Raw genomic sequence first — 21,470 nt, forward strand, 5'->3', positions numbered from 1 at the left:
TAAATATAATAGCGTAGTGGCTTTACCTTTCATCAGTTGGTTTTGTGCTTCTCATTGACAGCTTCTTGCTTCCATTGTGATTGGGTGGACCAAAACCTGAGTTTTTTGGTCTGCAGGTTGCACAATAGCTAAGAGACATAGTTTGGCTAGGGCCCAGGATCCTCTCCTCTCTGGGGTGAAGTTCAGATCATCGTTTACTCAAAACATAAGGTTTCTTCATTTCAATTCTTTAAATTAGGTTAAGAGTACTTTAGGCTGCCGTGAATATGAAAATAATGGTTTGTTACAGCCACCTGGGTCCATTCTAATAGATTTCATTGCAAAATTGGCACACATTGCCCCCTCTGTGATGATGCATAAATGGGTGCTACTCCTCTTGCTTCAGTCTCCTCTGGACATGGATGTGGATGGACCTGTGTGAAGAGGGCGTAAACTTTAAGAAGGGTTCAGGGATCTTGGCATCTCTGCTAAGCTGCTAAATTGGGGGACTTTTCTGGGTGATTCCAGGTATGGAATGTACCGGAATCTGATTCTGAAACAAATCTCCTGTGGGTACAAATCTGGGATTTGTGTTTTTAAATGGAAAATTATTTAGTTATTCTAGTTTGCTCTTTTAGATATTTTTAAGGCCTAGACTGCTGATTAGCAAACTCTAAACTTACCAATCATGAGATTCTGGCCAGAACTTTTTCATACAGAAACCTGAATCAATATAGAATGATATGTTCCAAAGCTTGAAATTTGCAATGGTTTGTTTAGAACATGCATGGTAGATGACATTCTAAACTCAATTCTATTTGTCAGCAACATTATATAGATACATACATACATACATATAGATACATACATACGTACATATTAGAACATGCATTGGTAGATGACATTCTAAACTCAATTCTATTTGTCAGCAACATTATATAGATACATATGTACATACATGCATATGTATGTATGTATGTATGTGCATGTGTAAATATTTGTATGAACATACCAACCCCCTACAAAAAATTCCGTCGTACTGGCATTTCACACCCACACACCCGTACCCGTTCCAATTTCTGATTTGGCAATTCAGATCGCATGTGTCTCTTCATGATCTGCAATTTCTGAATGAAGAGGTGTTGGCTATTAACAGAAGCATAGACAATCTTTAATCTTTTTCTTAAACCTGTGCATGGTGGTTAAGCATTTGGTCATTGCTTCTTGCAAAGACATATTGTGGGTGACATTTTTCTTCCCACTCCCTTCCTTTGTTAATGATGTCTAAACCTTGCATATCCTAATAATTGGAATCGCATGTTACAGTTAACATCTTGTTGTATTAACTAGTTGCTTACAAAAAAAAAAGAGAGATTGCTACTGATATTACATTTTACAAAATTACAAGCAAAATTTTGAACCATGCATCTGTAATTCTTTCGAATTTGTTGAATTCGCACCTCAAAGCTAAAAGAAGGCATTTTAACTACACATTTATTCAAGCCCAGACAATGCATTATCTGCCTAAAAGCAATTATGAGGTATATAGCACAATAGAAGGTTGGAACGAAAGCATACTAAGTATGAACTACCACATCACATTGTGAAGACCAATAAAATTTAGAAAAGTAGATATAGAAGGGTGTCAAAATAAACAGGCCAGATCAATTTTAACTTATGCTTCAGTTCTCAACAGATTTAATGTCAATAAGATCAGAAAGAAGTGAAGAAATAACAAGATAACACACGAGACTGGTCCAACTGTGATTACTACACAAGCAAAATCAAAAGAAGAATGCTTTAAATACATCCAGCATTTTTGCATTTTATGTCTCAATTAAACATATAGGAATTTTTCAGTGAGACAGAACCTGAAAACTTTGTTTGTCTAAAATCAATTCATGCAGTTCAATAAATGGCATAACTCAGATTTATAATTTATGTACTAACCTAATTTGGTTCCAACAAGGATTATCGGAACTCCAGGGGCATAATGCCTCAGCTCTGGAATCCACTGTGTGATCATAAAATCATCTCAGTAAGTAACTCAAAGCAGAATCAATGGTAGCATATGCACTGTGACTAATCTTATTGAGAATGACAAAAAGAAAAACATAGAAAACACACCTTTTTGGATACATTCTCATAACTAGCCCTACTGATGAGTGAAAATGCCAAAAGAAAAACATCAGCTCCCCTGTAGCTCAAGGGTCTCAATCTATTGTAATCTTCTTGACCTGATCAAGCAAACATACAAAAAATAAAAGGCATCCATCACCAAAAAATGTCATCAAAACCCATTAAGATGGAGAATTAACTGCTCATGGAAACTGAACAATGCACATCGTTCTGGTATTACTCTAAGTTTAACCAATCTCGCAGCAGCAAGTAAATTGATTCTTTCTTAAATACAACAAGCAGAAGAAAGTGAAGTAATTGGAAACATGCCAGATTTTACACCCTTATGAATCATTCCTTAAAATAAAAATCCAGTTGAAAACCGTTACAGCAACTCATCCTTGGACTTAAAAGTTAAAATCAATATAGATCCATTTAAATATTGGTTAAGCGTGTACCCACAAGAGCTGCTCCAAGTGTTTTTGTGCAAGGTTATCAAATATTTTCATATATTCTGACTCCTGCAAATATATCTCTCCTCTTCTGTGACTAAGATGCACCTAAGAGTCCACCCCACTTAACAATTACCCAAAAAAACCAAAAAAATGATAGGAAAGCCTTTTTCATCCACAAACAATTACACATTCATGTTGATGTAGAAAGGTGTGCCACTGAAATATATGGGCAAATGCCTAAAGGAGAGAATCAACAGGTATTTTACCAACTGATAATATCAAAAAGCCTTCCTTTCTTCAAAGAAGATTCTGCATTCACACAAGGGGGTAGGGGTATGATATTTCATACAAGGGTAACTGGCTCAATCTATCAATCCAATGCTGAGAACTGGCAGATGGGCCAACCAAATAATTAGAATGGAAATCTCTGTTTTCTGCAAAGGGAAATTAACATTCTTGTGGCTGGGCTAGGATTAGGGGTGTCATATTTCATATCTAGAAAGTGACTTAATCTATTAATCAAAAGGTGGGAACCAAATGATGGGATTGTATTGAGGTTAGAAAGTACCGTTTTCCCAAAAGGAAACTATGTATGCACGTGTGCTTGAGAGAAGAAGTACAATCACAACTATCTTGTCAATGGTGGGCATATGCATATGCATACCTGCCAGATGGATGCTGGACCTGTCCCCACCCAGTTAACATTTCTATTGTTGCATGATAGTTCCAACTTTCAATGTAGTTAATAAGGTTCTAAAATTATTTTGCAACTTATTGTCTTCTAGAAAGCACCTATTTTTTCTGAGCAGCAACTTTTACACCATTTATATGAACTTTATATGTCTAAATCCTATGTTAAACATTCTAAATTCTGTCAGGTGCGCTGTTTTAGAAAAATCTTTCATCCCCACTTCATGACACCATTATTCATACAGAGTTTCAAAAAGGCGTCCTGCTTCCAACAACAAAGACAAGTTTTAACAAAATGATAAACAGAATCAGAGGCCAAGCATATTATTGTGCCATCATTGTTATTAAAGCCTGACATATACAACCCAGGGTCTATCAAAATAACTAAATTTACAATGGCAATAGGAGTTCATTACCAAAAATTAAACCAAGTAAACATAATTAAGAACAGTCCTAGTGTCGAAACCCTAGATCCAAAATACAACAGCAGCTACAATTTCAACAACTACAGTTCCCTGTGATATTGCTCAGTAGCAAGTATTCCCTGTAAACAGACTCCAACAAACAAATAGATTTCATCAATGGAAAATGTAGCCTGAGGGATACACCCCAGATTTAACAAATTAACCACACAAAATCCGGCAGTTAGATTTCATAATCTAAAATTCAAACGTGGACCAACATAATTAAAGAACAAGAGCTCCATTTCCGGAAATCTTATGAAAATGTGTTTGTAGGTACACCTTAGATCTACAATTCAAAAGCATGAAAATTTTCAAGAACTAGAGGTCACTATGAAGTTTTCCAATAAAATTTGTCCACTGTAAACATAATTTACGAAACTAATAAATTTCAACAATATCTTCCCTGTAAACATGATAAACAAATAAACTTCAATGATTGCAAGTGTTGCATGGGATGAGCTGATGTGGTAAGGCAATCGGGCATTCAAAATAGAGTGAGATGAAGAGTTAAAATTGGGTAAAAACATATGAAATCAAACAGGCTAACTGCCCGGAGGAAATCCTGGGTGACTTTGAATAAGAGATAACCTCAGTCCGTGGCATACAGAGCAAAGTTTGTCCCAAAAGGGAAAATTTACCCATCAAAAACATATAGTTTCTAACAACAGCAAAAAAAATATACAAATATAGCAAAAGTTGCCTCAAAAGGGAGAATTCACCCAGTCAAAAACATTAAATTTCTAAAAGAAGCAAAATTAAAGAAACATACAAAGCTTGCCCCAAGAGGAAGAATTTACCCAATCAAAATTATGAAATTTGTAGCGACAGTAAAATTAAAACAAATTTAACCAAACAAAAAATAGACTCAGAGGCCGGGCTTATTAATAGCATCACCTGCAGTGTCCCAGAGGCCGAGGTTAACCGAAGTGCCATCCACGACAACATTTGCGCTAAAGTTATCGAACACAGTGGGCACGTAATCCTAGCAACCACCTTACACAATACAGAATCAATATGCCAAACATTCAACTAAAATCAAACTTAATTTAGCTTGATTTAACCATAAACTTGTCTAGAACTCTTTAATTAGAAGGGACGGATACAGACACCGAACACTGTGTTCTTCAATTTAATTAACCTAATTCAAAAGTTCAGTCAAAAGGAACATGAAACACTTACAGTGGGGAAAGTATTACTGGTGTAAGAGATCAACAAACAGGTTTTGCCCACTGCACCATCTCCAACTGTCACGCATTTTATAAATCTAGATGTGCTCATTATTAATCTTGTTATTCTCCAGGCTTATGGTTTATGTCACAAACCAAATGCGTCTGTTTCCTTCCTAAATTACATATTTGAGCGATTGCATGTAATGATTTTGTCGATAATTGTGGAGGGAGGGAAGGAGGTTGAAAAAGATGTATGGTGTTGATGACTGCGGTGGAAGTAGAGTAGGTGTATAGTAGTTAGCAAAGCTTCCAAAGTCTAAAGGACTTAATGCCCTCAAAATCTTTTCGTTCCTTTTCTACTTAAAGGTGGGGTACAAGGAAAGTGTTAAAAAGAGTGAGTGGTCTTGACCCACACATGTGATGATTTTTATTGATGTGCCCTGGTTGAAAATTTCATACAAATGTGATGCCATGCATGACAATGTATCCCTCCTTTTAGCTTGAGTCCTTATCCAAAGATTCTAATGGAGAATTTTAACAAATTGTAGGTTGGCAATGGTGATGATGACCACCACCATTCTCAAAATCTTATAGGTTAAAGTAATGGTGGAGTCTTAAAAAACAAATGTGTAGTTAGACTTAGCTTGCTTCTAGTTTTTTAAATTCTAATTGAGTCTTATATTTATTGAGATTTCTATTATGGCAAATAGTATAATTTTGTATAAAATTGAGTCTTTTATTTTATAGTATCTATCTTTTTAGTTACACTTGTTTTTATATGTATATTATTCATCTTCGTATTTATCCATCTAATTTGCAAGTTCACATATCTTTATATAAGATGTATTCACTTTTGTATCACAACTTTCTCGGACATCATTTCTATGCACATGTTATCCATCAAGATCCAACCTTTTTGTATCTAGGGACTAGTTTGCACTTATAGATTCATTGCACTCTAAATTTAGTTTTTGAAACTAAATGTGATCAACTTCTTATCCTTACCCCTCCTACCTAGGATTGACTCTACATATGTTTGCATGATATGTTGGTATGTTCTTGTATTTTGAGGCATTTAATGGATTCATTACAATTATTAAATTGAAATGAGAATATATTTTTTATTAGTAAATGCTTTTGACTAGAGCTATGAACTAGTGAAGCCACAAATTAGGGGACCTGTAATGTCTCATTTCAGGACCTTAGTTATTTACCTATTAATTTGTATAAATTTGATAATATTTTTGTATGATCCTTCTCAACATTTGATATATATATATATATGGTACATTTTAATTATTTACAATGATATATAATAAAGGTATAATTGTCATATACTATTGTCATGCAAGTATATATTAGTTATCTATATATCACAGGACCTCGTCCCTAGACATAACAATTCAAGCCTAAAACCATGGAAGCCCAACAAGGACCCCAAGCATGTAGGGGTAAGAGACCCAAGAGGGTTAGGTACACAAACACCAAGCATGAAAGACTTGCATGGGTCTGACACAGAGTGTGAGCAACACCTACCAAGGTGAAATTGGATTCACAAGCAACACACAACCTACATAGTTTGTCATGGGGTTTGTGAGCACTCCAACCCAATGAGGGTATTGCTTAGTCAATCCTTAAGTTCCTCTACAACACCATCTTTTATACTTCCTTATATGACCACCACTTCCAAAATTCTCCTCCACAACGACCAGCATGACCACAAGTGTCACACCCACCTCCAATCTCCTAAACGTCCTCTGAGGTGGGCCCAAACTAGCATTAACAATTATTTTGGGCTAGGAGGGGATTTGAACCCAAGCAATTCACCTCTCCACCACAAGGTGATCACATAAGGAGAAATCTTTTTCTATACACACTTCCATTGATACTCTAAAAGGAATTTGATTCTACAAAAAATTATTGCAGAGGCATATGGATGATTAGAACTTGTTGTCTTTTATCATTTGTATTTGTACACTAGGATTGAGTTAGAGGAAATCAAGATACATCAAGAAGAATTGATTGTTGATCACTCAACGCAAGTTGTAGTATTTAGGACTAGTTGTGAGTATGGATTTATACCTCACTCCTAGATTTGTCTCTATGCAATGTCACAATATATTTTGTTTCCAAGGAAATTATCAATTTATGATTCTCCATTCCTAATCGTGTGGCATATGAGATTCAAATATTCATCAATCTTTGTATATTCAAGGATCATACAGCTAAGTCAACTTGTTTCTATAAATATATTTGTGTATTTACTATATTGTAAGTATCCAAAATATAGATTCTTAATTCTCATTTATTAACCTTTGTTGTTGTGTTTATTTATATGCATGATTAAGTCAACCTAGCTTACACTTAAAAAAAGATTATTTTCCTTAGTTTTTAAAAACCCAATTGATCCCACACAACCTTCTCTTGTATTTTAGGTTTCGAATTTATATTTCAAAGGCTAATATTATTTTAATTTTTGGCATACTTTTAGGTTTTCTAATTTATATTTTAGATTGAATTTATATTTTTTAATCATTATAAAACCTATGAGGGTTTTCTCTGTGGTTGTTCTAGATGCATTTATTTTTAATTACTTTGCATAAGAATTATAGAGGCATATGAATTATGAAAGATTGTTGGATTTGACTATTTCTACATATATGTGAGGGTTGACTAGAGGAACATCTCCTCTTATGACATATTACCAACTCTATAAGGGCATTTATAAATATCTTTATTCCACTAATATCAAAAAGTGTGGAGAATATCAAAATATATCAATATAATATTGTTATTCCGAGTGATTATTGAATTGAGACACTTCATTTTTAATCATGCAATAAGTAAGATTTAGATCTTCACAATATTTGTGTGTTCATTAGCTATAGAGATAGGTACACTTGTTTTTATCAATACATTCTCATATTTGATTTATTGTAAGAAAATAAAATATCCATGTTCAAATCCCATTCGTAACATAGGTTGATAGTGCATGTTTATATGATTTTAATTAGATTTGTCTATATTACACATAGAGGATGTCATTTCTATTTATATTGTTGAACCTTAGTAATATGGAGAGAGCTTTATTCATAATTTGATATAAATTCACATCCATATAAAATGTACAAGAATGTAATTCAAAATTTGTTATCATTGAATATTAGAAATTTATTTTTTATAAGAATAATATTTAAAGATAATACCATTCTAAGGAACCCCTACAAAGAAAAAACAAGATAACATAGAATTTCTTTTTACAATGTTCCAACATTCTAGATAAACTTAAGAACTTTAACTCTAAATATATGACACAACATGTTGCAGTTGCACACATAAATGCACCAAAGTGTCCCAAAGTACATAAGAACACTTGAACATAATGACACATTTAGACAAGTGAGGTGGAAATAGAAAAATACGAGCAATGAAACAACTCACCGTAAAGAAAAACAAAGCAAACTCACACATGCATTTTTTATTTTTTATTATATATTTATTTATTTTTTATTTTTTATTTTTATTTGTGTGTGTGTGCGCGCGCGCGTGTGTGTGTGTGTTGTGTGTGTGTGTGTGTGTGTGAGAGAGAGAGAGAGAGAGAGAGAGTTGGGGGGAATATGACTCCTTGATTACTATCAACACATGTCATTATTGCATCCTCTTACCAAATCATTGTTATATCCAAAAAAAATCTTGATTGAAAATTTTTGTTATAGTTGTTGACACTTCAAGTGAAATCGAGTTGGTTGGTTAAATTGTTACTTATTTTGGTTACATGTGAAAATGAGGTGTTATTTGTTCATTATGGTTTCATGTGAAATTGAAGAGTCGGTTAATCATTATGTTTCATGAGAAATTGAAATAATGGTTTTTGTTATGATGTTATATGAATGACAAGTGGTTTAGCTAATATGATTATCTTATTTTGATCAAACAATTTGGAAAAATATGTCACTACCTTGATAAAATTCTTTTGCAAAAGTGTGACGAAGGGGGAAGCATTGCCAGAGAAGGAAAGGGCATGAGGGCACCACCTACCATTGAGTTAATAGGTATGGGTCCTAAACCACCTTGGTCAAGGGAAAACTAGACAAGGCAAGCAAGGGTATACTAGGTGATCACCATAAGCTAACAAGGTCAACATACACAATTTAAATATAAGTAAAAAATAGAGCATAAATCAAAATAAGAACATTTGTCACCTTTAAGTGATGGAATGTCCAACATGATCAAATGTAATGGTACCCATGGTACTTACATGGAAATTGTACATGTACATACATGTATGTATATACATGTATATATTCAAATATGATGTACATGAATGTATATGTGTACTTAGAAATACAACATATACACACATACATATATTGGAATATTATGTGTGTGTGTGTGTGTGTGTGTGTGTCACATACACAAAAGCACATAAATACAAAAGTCCCATTATAGATAGAACATGTGGTGTAAAGTTTTTTTTTTTTTTTTTCTTGATATTGTTCTATGTAAATATCTCGTCAACCCTTTATATTCCATGTGGCCTATATTTTAATTCTCCATTGGGCCTTTATATTTTTCTTTCCAAGTGGTCTATATTTCTATTGTTTCATCGATCATTTATCTTTAGCGTCTTTTCTAATGTGATTATTGAAAGTAAGCCAAGAACGTGACTCATGTATCTATCACCTTTCCTCATCTTGTTCGTAACTCCAATCGAGAGTACATATCTTGGAACTGAGCATGTATTTGAAGGAAAAATCATTTTTTATCTATGAGATTTTCATTCTTATTAGCAAAACACATTCATTCTATTTTTGGGAATGCATTATTATTTACTCCTTATTTCATAACAATGAACACGTTCATACCTACATTTTCTATATTCATATTTCCTTGTTGCACACCAACTATTTGCATCCATTATTGAGTTGTTCCTATATGTGATAAATTATAATTCTAGTAAATATTTCACACCTGTGAATTTCTTCCATTTTGTGTTCATAGTCATAGTTTAAATTAAATTTTATATTACGAAGGAGTCATAATAGGCACTTCAAGCTACCAGCAAGTTGAGGGTTTTTATACCTCTACTAATCAAGCTAGGTCGTGTGACTACTTGCACTCCTCTTTACTTGTTAATTATGATTAATAGCATTGTGTTTGCAAATATTAGTTGTATATTGTAAATAATATTTGATAGAGCCAAATGGATTTGGATCTAGGGTGATGACTTGCTTCTTTTTATGTTATAACTATATGTCAGAGATTGTGCATATGAAAATAAGTTTTGAATTTCTTGTTGTATATTTACCCATCTCATATCAAAGGTTAATTAATTGGAAAATAATACCAATCATATGCACTCCTTATATAGTGGCATTATTCATATTTCCCTAAGGTAAGGAAGGGTATCATCATAGAATTATTTGAAAATGCTAATGGTCTACCAATGAAGCTCATGTTATAAAGTTTTTATAAGCCCAGATTGGGTAGAAAAATCATGTATGTAGTAAACAAAGATTAATCAAGAATCATGAACAACCACATTGAGATTCATCAAGGATGACCAATAAGGTTGAGATGATGGGCATGACTCGATAATCAATGGTAATGTGAATTAACCTACAAGATAAAGTTGGGTAAACAATACTAAATAAACCAACAACTAGATATAAGAAAATAATTTAAACCAAGTCAGATCATGGTGATCAAAGGATATATTCTTATTGTCAAGTCGAGCAGTGGGTGATTGGGCACATAGTGTCCATGTAAATCCCTGGCCAAAGTAGGTTTAGTGGCTCATGATGCTGCTATGATCACTAGATGTCAAGAAATCTTATAGTGAGAAGGAAAAGTTAATGAAAGGTATTCACAGTCTAGTCGGGTGTGAGTTAACACTCTAACACCAGGATGCTCAGTGGCAAGTGTTAGAATGTTCAAAATAAATAAGAGGGGGGTTGAATCTATTATCCTTAGGTCTAGATGTACCAAGTCAACTTTCACTAACTTCAAACAACTTAAACAAACTCATAAAACCACTTGATCTATATACCACCTCATCAGAAACTTAACATATTCATTCACCACTTAGCTCTTTATTTAGTATATGTTGACTAACAATGAATAAACAATAGCAAATACCATGCATCACACGTATAACATTCACACATGTTTGACACCAGGATTTAACATGGAAGCCCAATTTCAGAAAAACCACCAAGTAATATGCTACCACTTTTCACTCTTCTGAAGTGAGCTCAGTTAGGAGCCATCTTAAAGGTTACAAAACATAGTGTTAGGTGTGACCTTGTTAAAGTATTTAATCACCTTGTTAGGAGTGGCATAGTTAGAGGACTTTGGATTATTCCATTAGAAAGTCACCTTGATTAAAGGATTTACAAAATGATTGTTAGGTCAACCTTGATTAAATGATTTTTACTGCCACAATGGTTAGAGAGTAACAACAGGTTTAATATGTAAAGATACAAATCACTTTGTAAATTTAGATCTCCATTCGCTCATTTGTTAGTTCATTGACTAGACTTCATTAACATCTCCATCTCTGATCTACTTGGCAACCCTTCAAGAAATCACATTTAACCAATCTTACTCACTTTTTCTCTACTGCTTTTTTCTTCATAGGTTCTCCATAAAATCACCAATCAATAATGAACCAACCTTTGACAACATCTCTTATCCTCCTTAAATAGGCAACTTTGGTATTTTTCTGCTTAAACATCACCATAGATCTTATGGTTTGATCATATTCAATGAATCTATCCATCATTTTGTCCTTATACTCGTTTCTTGATACTTCTAAAAACTTCTTCTTAAATTCTTGCCTTTGATTGCATAACAAACTCTATTTGTGCATTAAATACACCAACTCATCAATCCTTATCATCCATACATTTTGACTAATCCAAAAATTCAACTATGTCGGCCTTGTTGTGGTCTCACAATGCATGCCCCTTTTTGAGTCACAAAATGAGGACCCCCTAGTTTCAAATTTCCATATGATGCATATAGTTCAAAGCCTCAGTCATTTAGGACCCTCCCTTGGGTCCAAGTCAAATCCCAATCCTCAATTAGCCACTATTGGATAGGAATGGGAGGCTAAAAAATTCAGTTTGAGGGGGTGGGGGGGAGATGTTCATTTCCTTGGAAGCATAGTTGTGCACCCTTTGGAGGTATGCAACTTCAAAGGGTACACTCTCATGCTAGGGTCTTTAAATAGACCCTGGCCACTCCACTCCCCATCACTTCTCGTTATCTCTAGTCTTGTGTTGCACCTCCGCACCTCCAAGCCCTCTGGAAGTGCACTAGTGTGACGCTCTACATCCCCCACTCGCACCTAAGGTAAAAGACAACCCAAAAGAATAGAACTTAGAAAGAACAAAGTCCCCTCTCTCCTTAGCACTTGCACTAATGCACACATACACACCCTGTGCACCTTGCCCAGGTGTGCAACTGCACACTTTACCATTCACAAGAAAATAGAAAGTGCACCTCTGTAGGTGTGCTAGTGTGCTAGTGCACAAAACTAGCTATTGGGGGGGGAAATTGCTAGTTTGGCTTAGTCTTGGCTTAATTTTTTGTCAGTCTAAGTCCTAATTGAGTCTTATTTTTGCCTTCCAACATCAGTGGACTAATGTTTGCTTCTTTTGTGCAAATAAAATGGCATCATAATAATCTTCCATGGCTGAGAAAATGACACTTAAACCTATTGCATTAAAGTACCAAGGAGTGCCCAAAGAGTCTAGAATCCAAGATGGACATGTAGAAATTTGAGATATAGAGCTTGGTTACTTTTATTAGAATGCCTTTCAGACAATATGCAAAAACTTAAAGGAGAGGTCAGTGATAATATCTGCATTGATCTAGAGTGGGTTGGTGAATGTCGCTTCACACCTTGCATTAGTTCAATCTTCTAAACTAATTATGACATTGGCAGAGCATTACATGATAGAGAAGAAGGTCATGAAGAATGTCACTAGAGAGATAGTCCTAGACCTCCAACCTTGCAACATAGAGAAAGTGTTGCACCTTCCTAGAGCTAATCAGTACCTCTAGATATCTTATAGTGGAGCAGATAGGTGGTACAAAGAAAATGAGAAAGAGGAAAAGGAATTGATGCAAACCTCATTCTTAATTAACAAGACACCTCTGGGTTGAAGAGTAGGAAAAGTAGACATGACTTGAGGGTGCATGAAAGATGACATGAGATACTCAATTGTTCTCCTTAGTGGAGCAATGGGCCTTCCTACAATGGGTCACCTACAAATGTAGATGGCTCACTTCATTGAAACCATAAGAATTGCAAAGATGCATGTTGATTGGCTGCCATCTTAAGTGACAACTTGGATGAGAAATTAGTTGCGGTCAAGATAGATCCTCACTTATACATGACATCATACATGGTGTACCTAGTAGCTAGAACTACTGACTACCTAGGGCTATACAAGAAGGGGAGCATGAGAGATGTAAATGTGTGACCCTATGTGGAATACCCACAACTAGTAAAGAAGAAGCTCCCACTACAAAGTGTGGAATAAAGGGTAGTCAATGATGGATTCATTTTTTCCATCATCAGGTTCATTGAAGGAGATTATGCTAAAAGAATGTTAGTAGAGGCAACAACAAGAATAACTAAATTAGGAGACTACTATATTCAATTCAAGACATTCACATATCTTTAGATAGTTGGTACTCTTATATGCTCCAAAAATCTCCCAAGGTACCCTTCAGATTAGCTGATACTTTTGAAGATAACCCATCATCTCACTTTTGCATATGACAGAGTGAGGAAACAACACAAGAAGACCTAGGTCTAGCCAATCACCATTGGGGCATTCAAAGTAAAGCAAAAACATGATATTGCTACCTTTGATTTAGAATGGGATTAGTATCCCTTGAAGGACTATCAGTCTCCCTATCCTATTTTGACAATATTGGGATGGTTTAGCATCTTGTAGGGAAATAGTTCATCCATGAAGAAGCTCTAGAAGATCACTAGATGAATTTAGTAAATGATTATGATGTCTACATTAAGGACTGTTGTAGGATGGGTCTACATCTGGCAAAAAATATTCTTAAAATGAAGATTCCCCTAAAATTCGTAGAGAAGGATGTCCTGGAGGTAATGGATCTTTTGTATAACAGGGACAAAATCTATGTCAGGCTAATTATGAACATAGAAATAGGGCGTAAGGAAAATGTTGACATAGATCATCGGGCCTAACATGTGGTAGAACTGACAAGTGAATGGATCTGGAAGCCATTTTGGATGGATCCAGTTCCCCAGGTCATACCTCTACAAGCTATGACCAAGCCTCAGAGTGCTAAGGTCACCATACCAAACTACCTTGCTAAATCGCCAATCTGGTCAGAAATGGTGCATCAACATGAGTGGGAAGTTGAGTATTTTGAGGCAAGCAAGGATAAAGGAAAGAGGAAAAGAGCAGCCTCTAGGGTGAGGAAACAAATAACATGAGCCTAGAAAGAGCCAGAGCTAGCTGACCAACCTCAAGCTGAGCAAGAGCAACTATAAGAGTCACAACTAGAGCAACAAGAGGAGGAAGTTCCAAAGGAACAAGGGGTACCGCCACCAAGAACTTCACAGGAAGAAGCCTCCCCATCTATGCCAAAGAGAGCCAGAATGGAAAGAAACTATGCTTGGTGTTAGAAGGAGGATATTGAAGAAGAAAATTACTCTCTCCCCATAGGTTCCAGAGACCATCCCTAAAGTAGATGACGAGGAAGAAGGGGAACAAATAGAGTTTTTCCCCTTAAATCAAAGAACCTACTTGACCAAACCAGTAGAGGAAGATAGAAGGAGAAGCTCTACTCAAACATGTCCATCTACTCCAAGGGATCTTATCCAGGTAGAAACTTCAAAGGATGAACAATAGAAGTGGGTAGATGAGATGGAGAGTGAAGGGACTGATATTTTCTACCTCTCAGACTTTGATTTTATGCCAGTGAGCACTGAGATGGTGGGTGAGAAGATAAGAGATACTCCCATGAATGAGTCATTGGAAGAGGATTGGAACCAATTGCCTCTTTTATTTCAAGGACCTCTTATCATCCCATCACCACCACCATAGGATATGGCTACCATATTGGACAAAAGGTTAGTAGCTCCACCTCCTCCAGTAATACAAGTCAAACTAGAAAGTCAAGAAATAGAGGAAGGAGAATACCAACATGAAGCATCTAAAGAGGGGAAAATACCAAAAGAAACTCAAAAACTCTCCTAGATACATAGAGCTAGATCCTTGGCCCAAAAAAGAACAAAAAATCCTTTCAAAGATCTTCATCAATATGAGAAGACTCTAGAGAGGAGTAATAAGGGAAAGGAGCCTACATCGGAACCAACTTCTTCAACCAAGTGTACATGACACCAATGGGGACTACACCATCACGACTTAAGAAGGAGGTTTTTTTTGACAAAGGAAGAAAATGGAGCTAACAAAAGAGAAGTGAATGAAGGAATTGATCAAAATGATAAAGAAGCCTAAGCCACCTAAGGGTGATATTAGAACACTTGCCTTCATTATGATTTATCAAGTTCAAGACCTTCTCGCCCATATCAACATTCCTCCTCCTCATGCCAACACTAAAAAAATGACTATGAATTACCAAATGAAGGAGATCATATTGGGAAATCCTGTGGTGGACACAACTAAAGTACTAATCACCACAGGCCTCAAAGAAGTGTTCAAACACTTAGATCAGGATGAATCTGAGTTAATAACATTGCAAAAGTAGAATGAGGTACTCAAATCCTATCTGAATGAAGTGGTAGGACCCATTGACCTAGAAGATCCATAGATCACTCTTGGAGATGTCATTGGAAGGAAGCAAGCAAGGTCACAGATGAACTCATTTTTGGAAGCATGTCAACAATGGCATGACAATTTTGAAGAAAGAGGAGTACATATAATACATGGCAATTTGAACCTATTGCAAAACATCCAGTCAAGTTTTGACAAGTTGGTTTCCATTGTGAACCAAGATTTTGGGCTAATAGATGAAGTATGTACCTAGGGAAATGATCTACAATCACTCAGATCAATAAAGGGTCAAAGGTACCAGATGTTAATGGAAGTATACGATGTAGAGGAGCTGGATAATCTTGACAATTGGATAGAGAAGATATATGTGGGTAATAAAGTAATGGAGGGATTACATGAGGAAATCCAACAGATAAAGGACAAAGCTTAAGAGTAATTTTTGGAAGTGAAAAGGTACTATAACGTTGCTAGCCTTGATTTTTTTAGGATGAGTCAAAGGCCAAGCTTTTTGCGATGTCATCAGTAGTCCAACAATTCAAAGGAACTTTCAAAGATGCTTCATTAGAAGATGATATAAGACAAGCATTTAGAACCAGAGATGCATTGTTGGAACTAGACACCAAGCTGGAGGATTTTGCAGAGAAGAGGATAGAAGTTAGCAACTACTTACAGATAGTTAAGAATAAATATGATGCTTTAGATTTACCAAAATCGAGTGAAGTGGTGAAGATAATAGAGAAATTCAAGAATAAACATTCTAACATCATTTTGGTATGAAGAGGAAGAAAACCCAGATGCTGAAAATTCAGTTTTGACACTTAGACAATTTTTTGGTTTTTTGGAACCTATCACCAAGGTGCACGGGTGTGCTTTTCACAAAGGTGCGCTAACAATTTTGAAGAAGAAGTAGTGCACGAACAGTTAACTACCAGTTGTTATTTTAGAGTGTTTCATGCACTGTAAACACATTTTGACGGTAGTTCAACTCCTAAAAATGCCTAAAGAAGGTCGAAATTCCATTTCGAAGAGCTTCTAGAGACTATTACATTATCTCACAACTTCCTTCTTCTATCTTCTTATTCTTTTATTCTTTTGTGTCATGTAAAGAATCATGCACCCATTAATAGATATAACAAGGGTGGAGACCTACTTAGCACCATTTAGAGATTCAATTTGTATATAATCAGATTTGTTTTATTAGTTTTTAGCATAATTTTGCATTAAAAGAGCTCTCACTCCTAACACAAATGGAGGAGATGGTTCTTATAAATACATGGATGTAATATGTACTCCAAGTCATTATTTTGATGCAATAATATATGTTATTGCTGCTCTCATTTTGAGTGTGGTTATTCTTGCCGAAGTGTGTTATTTTTGTGAATGCATGTTCATGAATAATAATGGAGCCAAAGGCTTTATTGTGTTGTTATGATTGTGCGATCTTTTAGTTATGGTGTTTTCCTTGTGTTAACAAATTCTATTGTTGTGACAAATTGGAGAAAGGATCATCTTTGTTCTAACATAACATTTTTTCTCATGTGAGTGCACTTTTTGTAGCCTCACAATTTGGTGAAACATGAAACATCTTTCAATTATTATTGAAGTTCCCATTGACAATTGCATCAGTGGATTTGAGGAAGTGTTGCTCCTAATTTTATTGGTTTTCTACCTGATCCTTTTGATAATTTAATTCGCAAACGTGTTGTTACTTCGTCTTATGTCTGTTAGGAATTTCCCTTTCAATTATTTTCTTTGATCTCTCATTACTCTATCTTTGTATTTGCTTTTCAAACACTTGGTTAAAATAGGAATTCATATAGTTGCATTGATAAACTACATTCATCATAAAACAAAAACTACATATAATATATCTCTTTTGTGGTTACATTTCAACAACAGGTTGTGTAGATTAGTTTGAACCAGCATTTGTGAACATACACATTTATCTTCAATTGTGTTACCTAGTAGGTTGAAAAACTCACCCAAAACCTTGGAGTTGGTCCTTGATCATCTTTTCAAGAGAGGGATTTGAAAGGATATCTATCGTTCAACATCGTGCAAAATGACAGCTCAACAGGTCTCAAACTCAATTCTTTCACAAACTCTTATTTTGTTGATACTCGACCAACATTGTGTTCTTCTTCTCGATCAACACTATGTAGCCCAATCTCTATTATCTTGTCTCACTCAACTTTTATTGGCTTGCTTAGTCTTTACTACACTTGGTCATTACTACATTTTCCTTGTTCAACTTGTTTGGCCATAACTATTACTTAACTATAACTAATATTGTTTACTTGACTATCTCTTAAGTTCTTTAATCTTCTACTTCATTAGCCTTCATTAACTAACCATAGTTTATTAGGCTTTACTTGTGTTTAACTCAACACTCCTATACATTATACATTGATTAAACAATATATCATCTTATCAAAGACTAGCTCATCAAGTACCCATTGTAGTTCCAACACACTTGCTCCTCTTTACTTAAGAACTTCACTAGTTCATCTAGTTATCTTGTTTTTCAAATCCTCTTCATCAATCAATAAATATGTCACTCTATATATTATTAGTAAATGTCTCTCTAGTAGATTTGACATCAATGACAATGCAACAAATGTTCCAATTGTAGTTTCCAACAATCTCCTTCTTTGGCATTAATGTCAAAACCTCTAGTTACCATGCAAATGCAAAAGACATTCTCATGATTTATCATTTTTAGCTCCCTTTGTGGTCTAATGCAGATCTTCATTAATATCCTTAGTCTCATTATGATTCTCATCTTTCAACCTCTTGCACTTCTCCCTCTATGATACCAATTGTAGATTCAATTCTAACACCAACTACATTAGCTCCCTCTTTCACATTTCTTCCTCATAATTGTCATATCTCCCTCATATATCTCTATACATACTCTCCCTCTAGATGGTAACTACATACACTCATTTCGATAGTAGGATGGCAACTATTCATATTTTCCCTCTTTGAAAACAATGTCAAAGACATCATCCATAAACTTTCTCTAGTTTCATTATACATATCTATCATCTTCATGTCATTATTCTAACTGATATTGAAAGATCATTCCCCCTATTATCTTTAACTTTACTCCTTATCACTTTTCACAATGTTTAGGCACCTCCTAAAGTGTGACTTCCAACATCAATGTGTAAGATATTCTAATAATGTTTTTGGAATTTTAGTCTCCCCCCTTATTTAAGCTCCTAGTTTGGAGTCAAGTCAAATGCAATTGTGTTTAAGTGTCCAAGTCTAGGTTGACATAGGTGGTTTTCTTCTCATCATTTATCTTTTAGCTTGCCTATGTGGGATTTCCCTGATTCACCTTCTCCCCGAGCCTTCATTATGGGAATCATGCAAATTTAGCATATATTGGTCCTAAGTGATTTAGCATTGGGAGATATTGTCAGTGAGAATCTTCCCCTGATGAGAAGAAAGGTAGAAATCAGTTAGATCAGCAAAAAATTGCTCGAGGATGCCACTTTAAGAGTTTCAACTATATGCCTAGTCCTTCATCGGAAGCGAAGCTCATCTAGTGAGTTTCTGACACATAGAGGAAGACACCCTTTAGAAGCATGGATTGTGAAGGAGACAAGTGGAGATGTTCAAAGAAATGTATTTAAAGAAAATGAGCCCCTAAAATTGATACAAAAATGTGGACACGACTCAATTTTATGTGAAATCAAAGTTTCACTTCTGTGACTACTCCCTCGATCCATTTTTGGTGATAATAAGTGAAGAATATGCTAAAGGTAACTCTATATCATCATTCTCAATGAAGATCAAGTGCTCAAAGCTCCAGAGATGAAGGAAATACAATTAAAGAGTGTCGACAAATGGTTGTTTTAGTTGTGCAGTGAAGTCATTTACACCATTTTTTGAAAGCATAGAGATGGGAAAATTATATGGACCTAATGGCTAGAATTCATGATTTGAAGGTGCTTGGAGGTATTTTGAACTAGAAGGAAATATTTGTGAGGAGCCTCAAAGCTAGAATGATGAGATTTTCCCTTCGTCAAAAAATCATTTCTATGAGTGTGAATCCACCCATGGAGTACCCTGAAAGACACTTTTCTAAAAGTGAAAATGTGCCTATTCTTTGGGGTTTACATGTGAAAATCTAAATTCTAAATATGTTTGGAGGCATCTTGAGAAGAAACAAGACATTTCTGGAGTCTCTCGAAGGCATAAATCATTTGTCATAAATTGTCTTAATTAAATGCGCCAAGGACCCCGGAGTAGTCATGATCCTAGTTTTTTGAAAAGGTGATTTGACCAAGTATGCAAGTTTTATTTCCAAATATTTGGCTTCCTAAAGATATTGAAGGAGTTTTTAGCACACAAGAACAAGCTATTGAGTGTTTCTAAGTTAGGAGAGAGGTTTCAAAAATTGATCATTTCTAGTACGTTGGAGTACCTACGAACCCCATTTTCTAAAAGGAGTATTGGAAGAAGTTTTCAAAGCCTGTATCTAAATTCATCACTTCCTAAAGAGATTAAGAGGATCCCTAAACCAATAGCTTATTCAGATGAGTAATATTCAATGAAGCTTTAACTTCATCAAAAACTTGCTTCAATGACTTCTTCAACCTCAGAATCGCACCTCAGAAGGCACTTTTATGAAAGTGTGAATTTTCTTATTTTGTCAATTGCATGAGGTATGGATATGAAAGTGTCATCCTATGAATATTATTATAGAAGGATTGGTCCAGGAATCAATTCAAATAGGCAAGTTTTAGTCAAGCTTGAGTGGCGTCAAAGTTTCCATGTCTCAACTACTCCTCCGCTAAAAGAGCACCTTATAAGCCTCTCCTTTGATAAAGAAAACTTGGAGTAAATTTTTGGTAGTAGAAATGAATATTCTTTTGGAGATTCATGTTTTATGCTACTCAAAAGGAAAAGTTACTAGTTATCAAGCCTTTCAGAAAATATGGAAATGCACTCCAAGGGCTACTTCTCCAATGGGTTATGTTAGAACACAATTGTGGTAGTGACACAATTTTGAAATGAAATATGTTTTTGAAGATGATAGTATTCTACTTCCTAAATATTCCTGAGATAATAAGAAGGCTAATTATGAAAGATTTCAAGAAAGTGAGAAATAGACTATGCCACTTTTGGAGACACACTTCAAGTGTTGCAATCCCAAAAAAAGAAAAATGTTAAATGTTTAAGCCTTTTGAGAAAGCAGTGAATATGCTACTCCTCTAAAATAAGTAAATGGGAGTGTTGCAAAAAGTTAGAGGTGAGGCTTCTTCCCTAACTAAGCCAAAAGACATTGCTTTCTCTTCAAGTCAGATTCTCACATCAAAGGCTACTTTGTTGAAAGCCAATATATAGAAGGAAAACTGAAAAATACATTTTTCACCATGCAAGAACTTTAAAGCTAAAATCCATTGTATGCTTCCCCATTAATGGTAGATCTAATGTGAAGTGGAGTTGTTAACCAACTGAATCAAATACAAAACTGATCATTGTACCATTAAGGAGAAATCTGAGTTAAGGGTTCATTCTTCACTCGTGTGATGCAAGAAACCCAATGCCTAACATTCAAATTAAAATTCAATAAGATCATATTGTTGTAAGATCACTTCTTCATCTTGCAAAGACACAATTTCATGTTAAGTGCAAGTTTTTTTGCTTTGTGTAATTTTATGTAGAAAATGGTTGGAAGAATTAGTGGAATTGATCACTTGCCTAGTTTAGAGAGTGAGTTAAAGAATTTCATAGATAAATCCTTCAAATTCTACAATCTTGGAGAATTTTGCAGGAGACTGAACACTC

The 21,470-nt window shown here is 35.0% G+C and overlaps 1 protein-coding gene across 1 annotated transcript in view; it reads right to left on the reverse strand.

Annotated features, from left to right (window-relative positions):
* The window catches only part of LOC149549496 (rac-like GTP-binding protein ARAC3), a 35,205-nt gene extending 30,113 nt beyond the window's left edge, over positions 1 to 5,092 (reverse strand). Inside the window, exons 1-4 of the mRNA XM_089792870.1 lie at positions 4,886 to 5,092; positions 4,601 to 4,688; positions 2,107 to 2,216; positions 1,930 to 1,993 (exon numbers count right to left, since the gene is read on the reverse strand). Of these exons, the coding sequence (XP_089648996.1) occupies positions 1,930 to 1,993; positions 2,107 to 2,216; positions 4,601 to 4,688; positions 4,886 to 4,984 (361 nt within the window). The 5' untranslated portion in view covers positions 4,985 to 5,092. The remainder of the gene's footprint in view (positions 1 to 1,929; positions 1,994 to 2,106; positions 2,217 to 4,600; positions 4,689 to 4,885) is intronic.
* Between the last annotated feature and the right edge of the window lie 16,378 nt (positions 5,093 to 21,470).

Source organism: Cupressus sempervirens, chromosome 7 (genome assembly GCF_028749045.1).
Source record: "Cupressus sempervirens isolate cs-2001-9-10 chromosome 7, ASM2874904v1, whole genome shotgun sequence".
Lineage (NCBI taxonomy): Eukaryota > Viridiplantae > Streptophyta > Pinopsida > Cupressales > Cupressaceae > Cupressus > Cupressus sempervirens.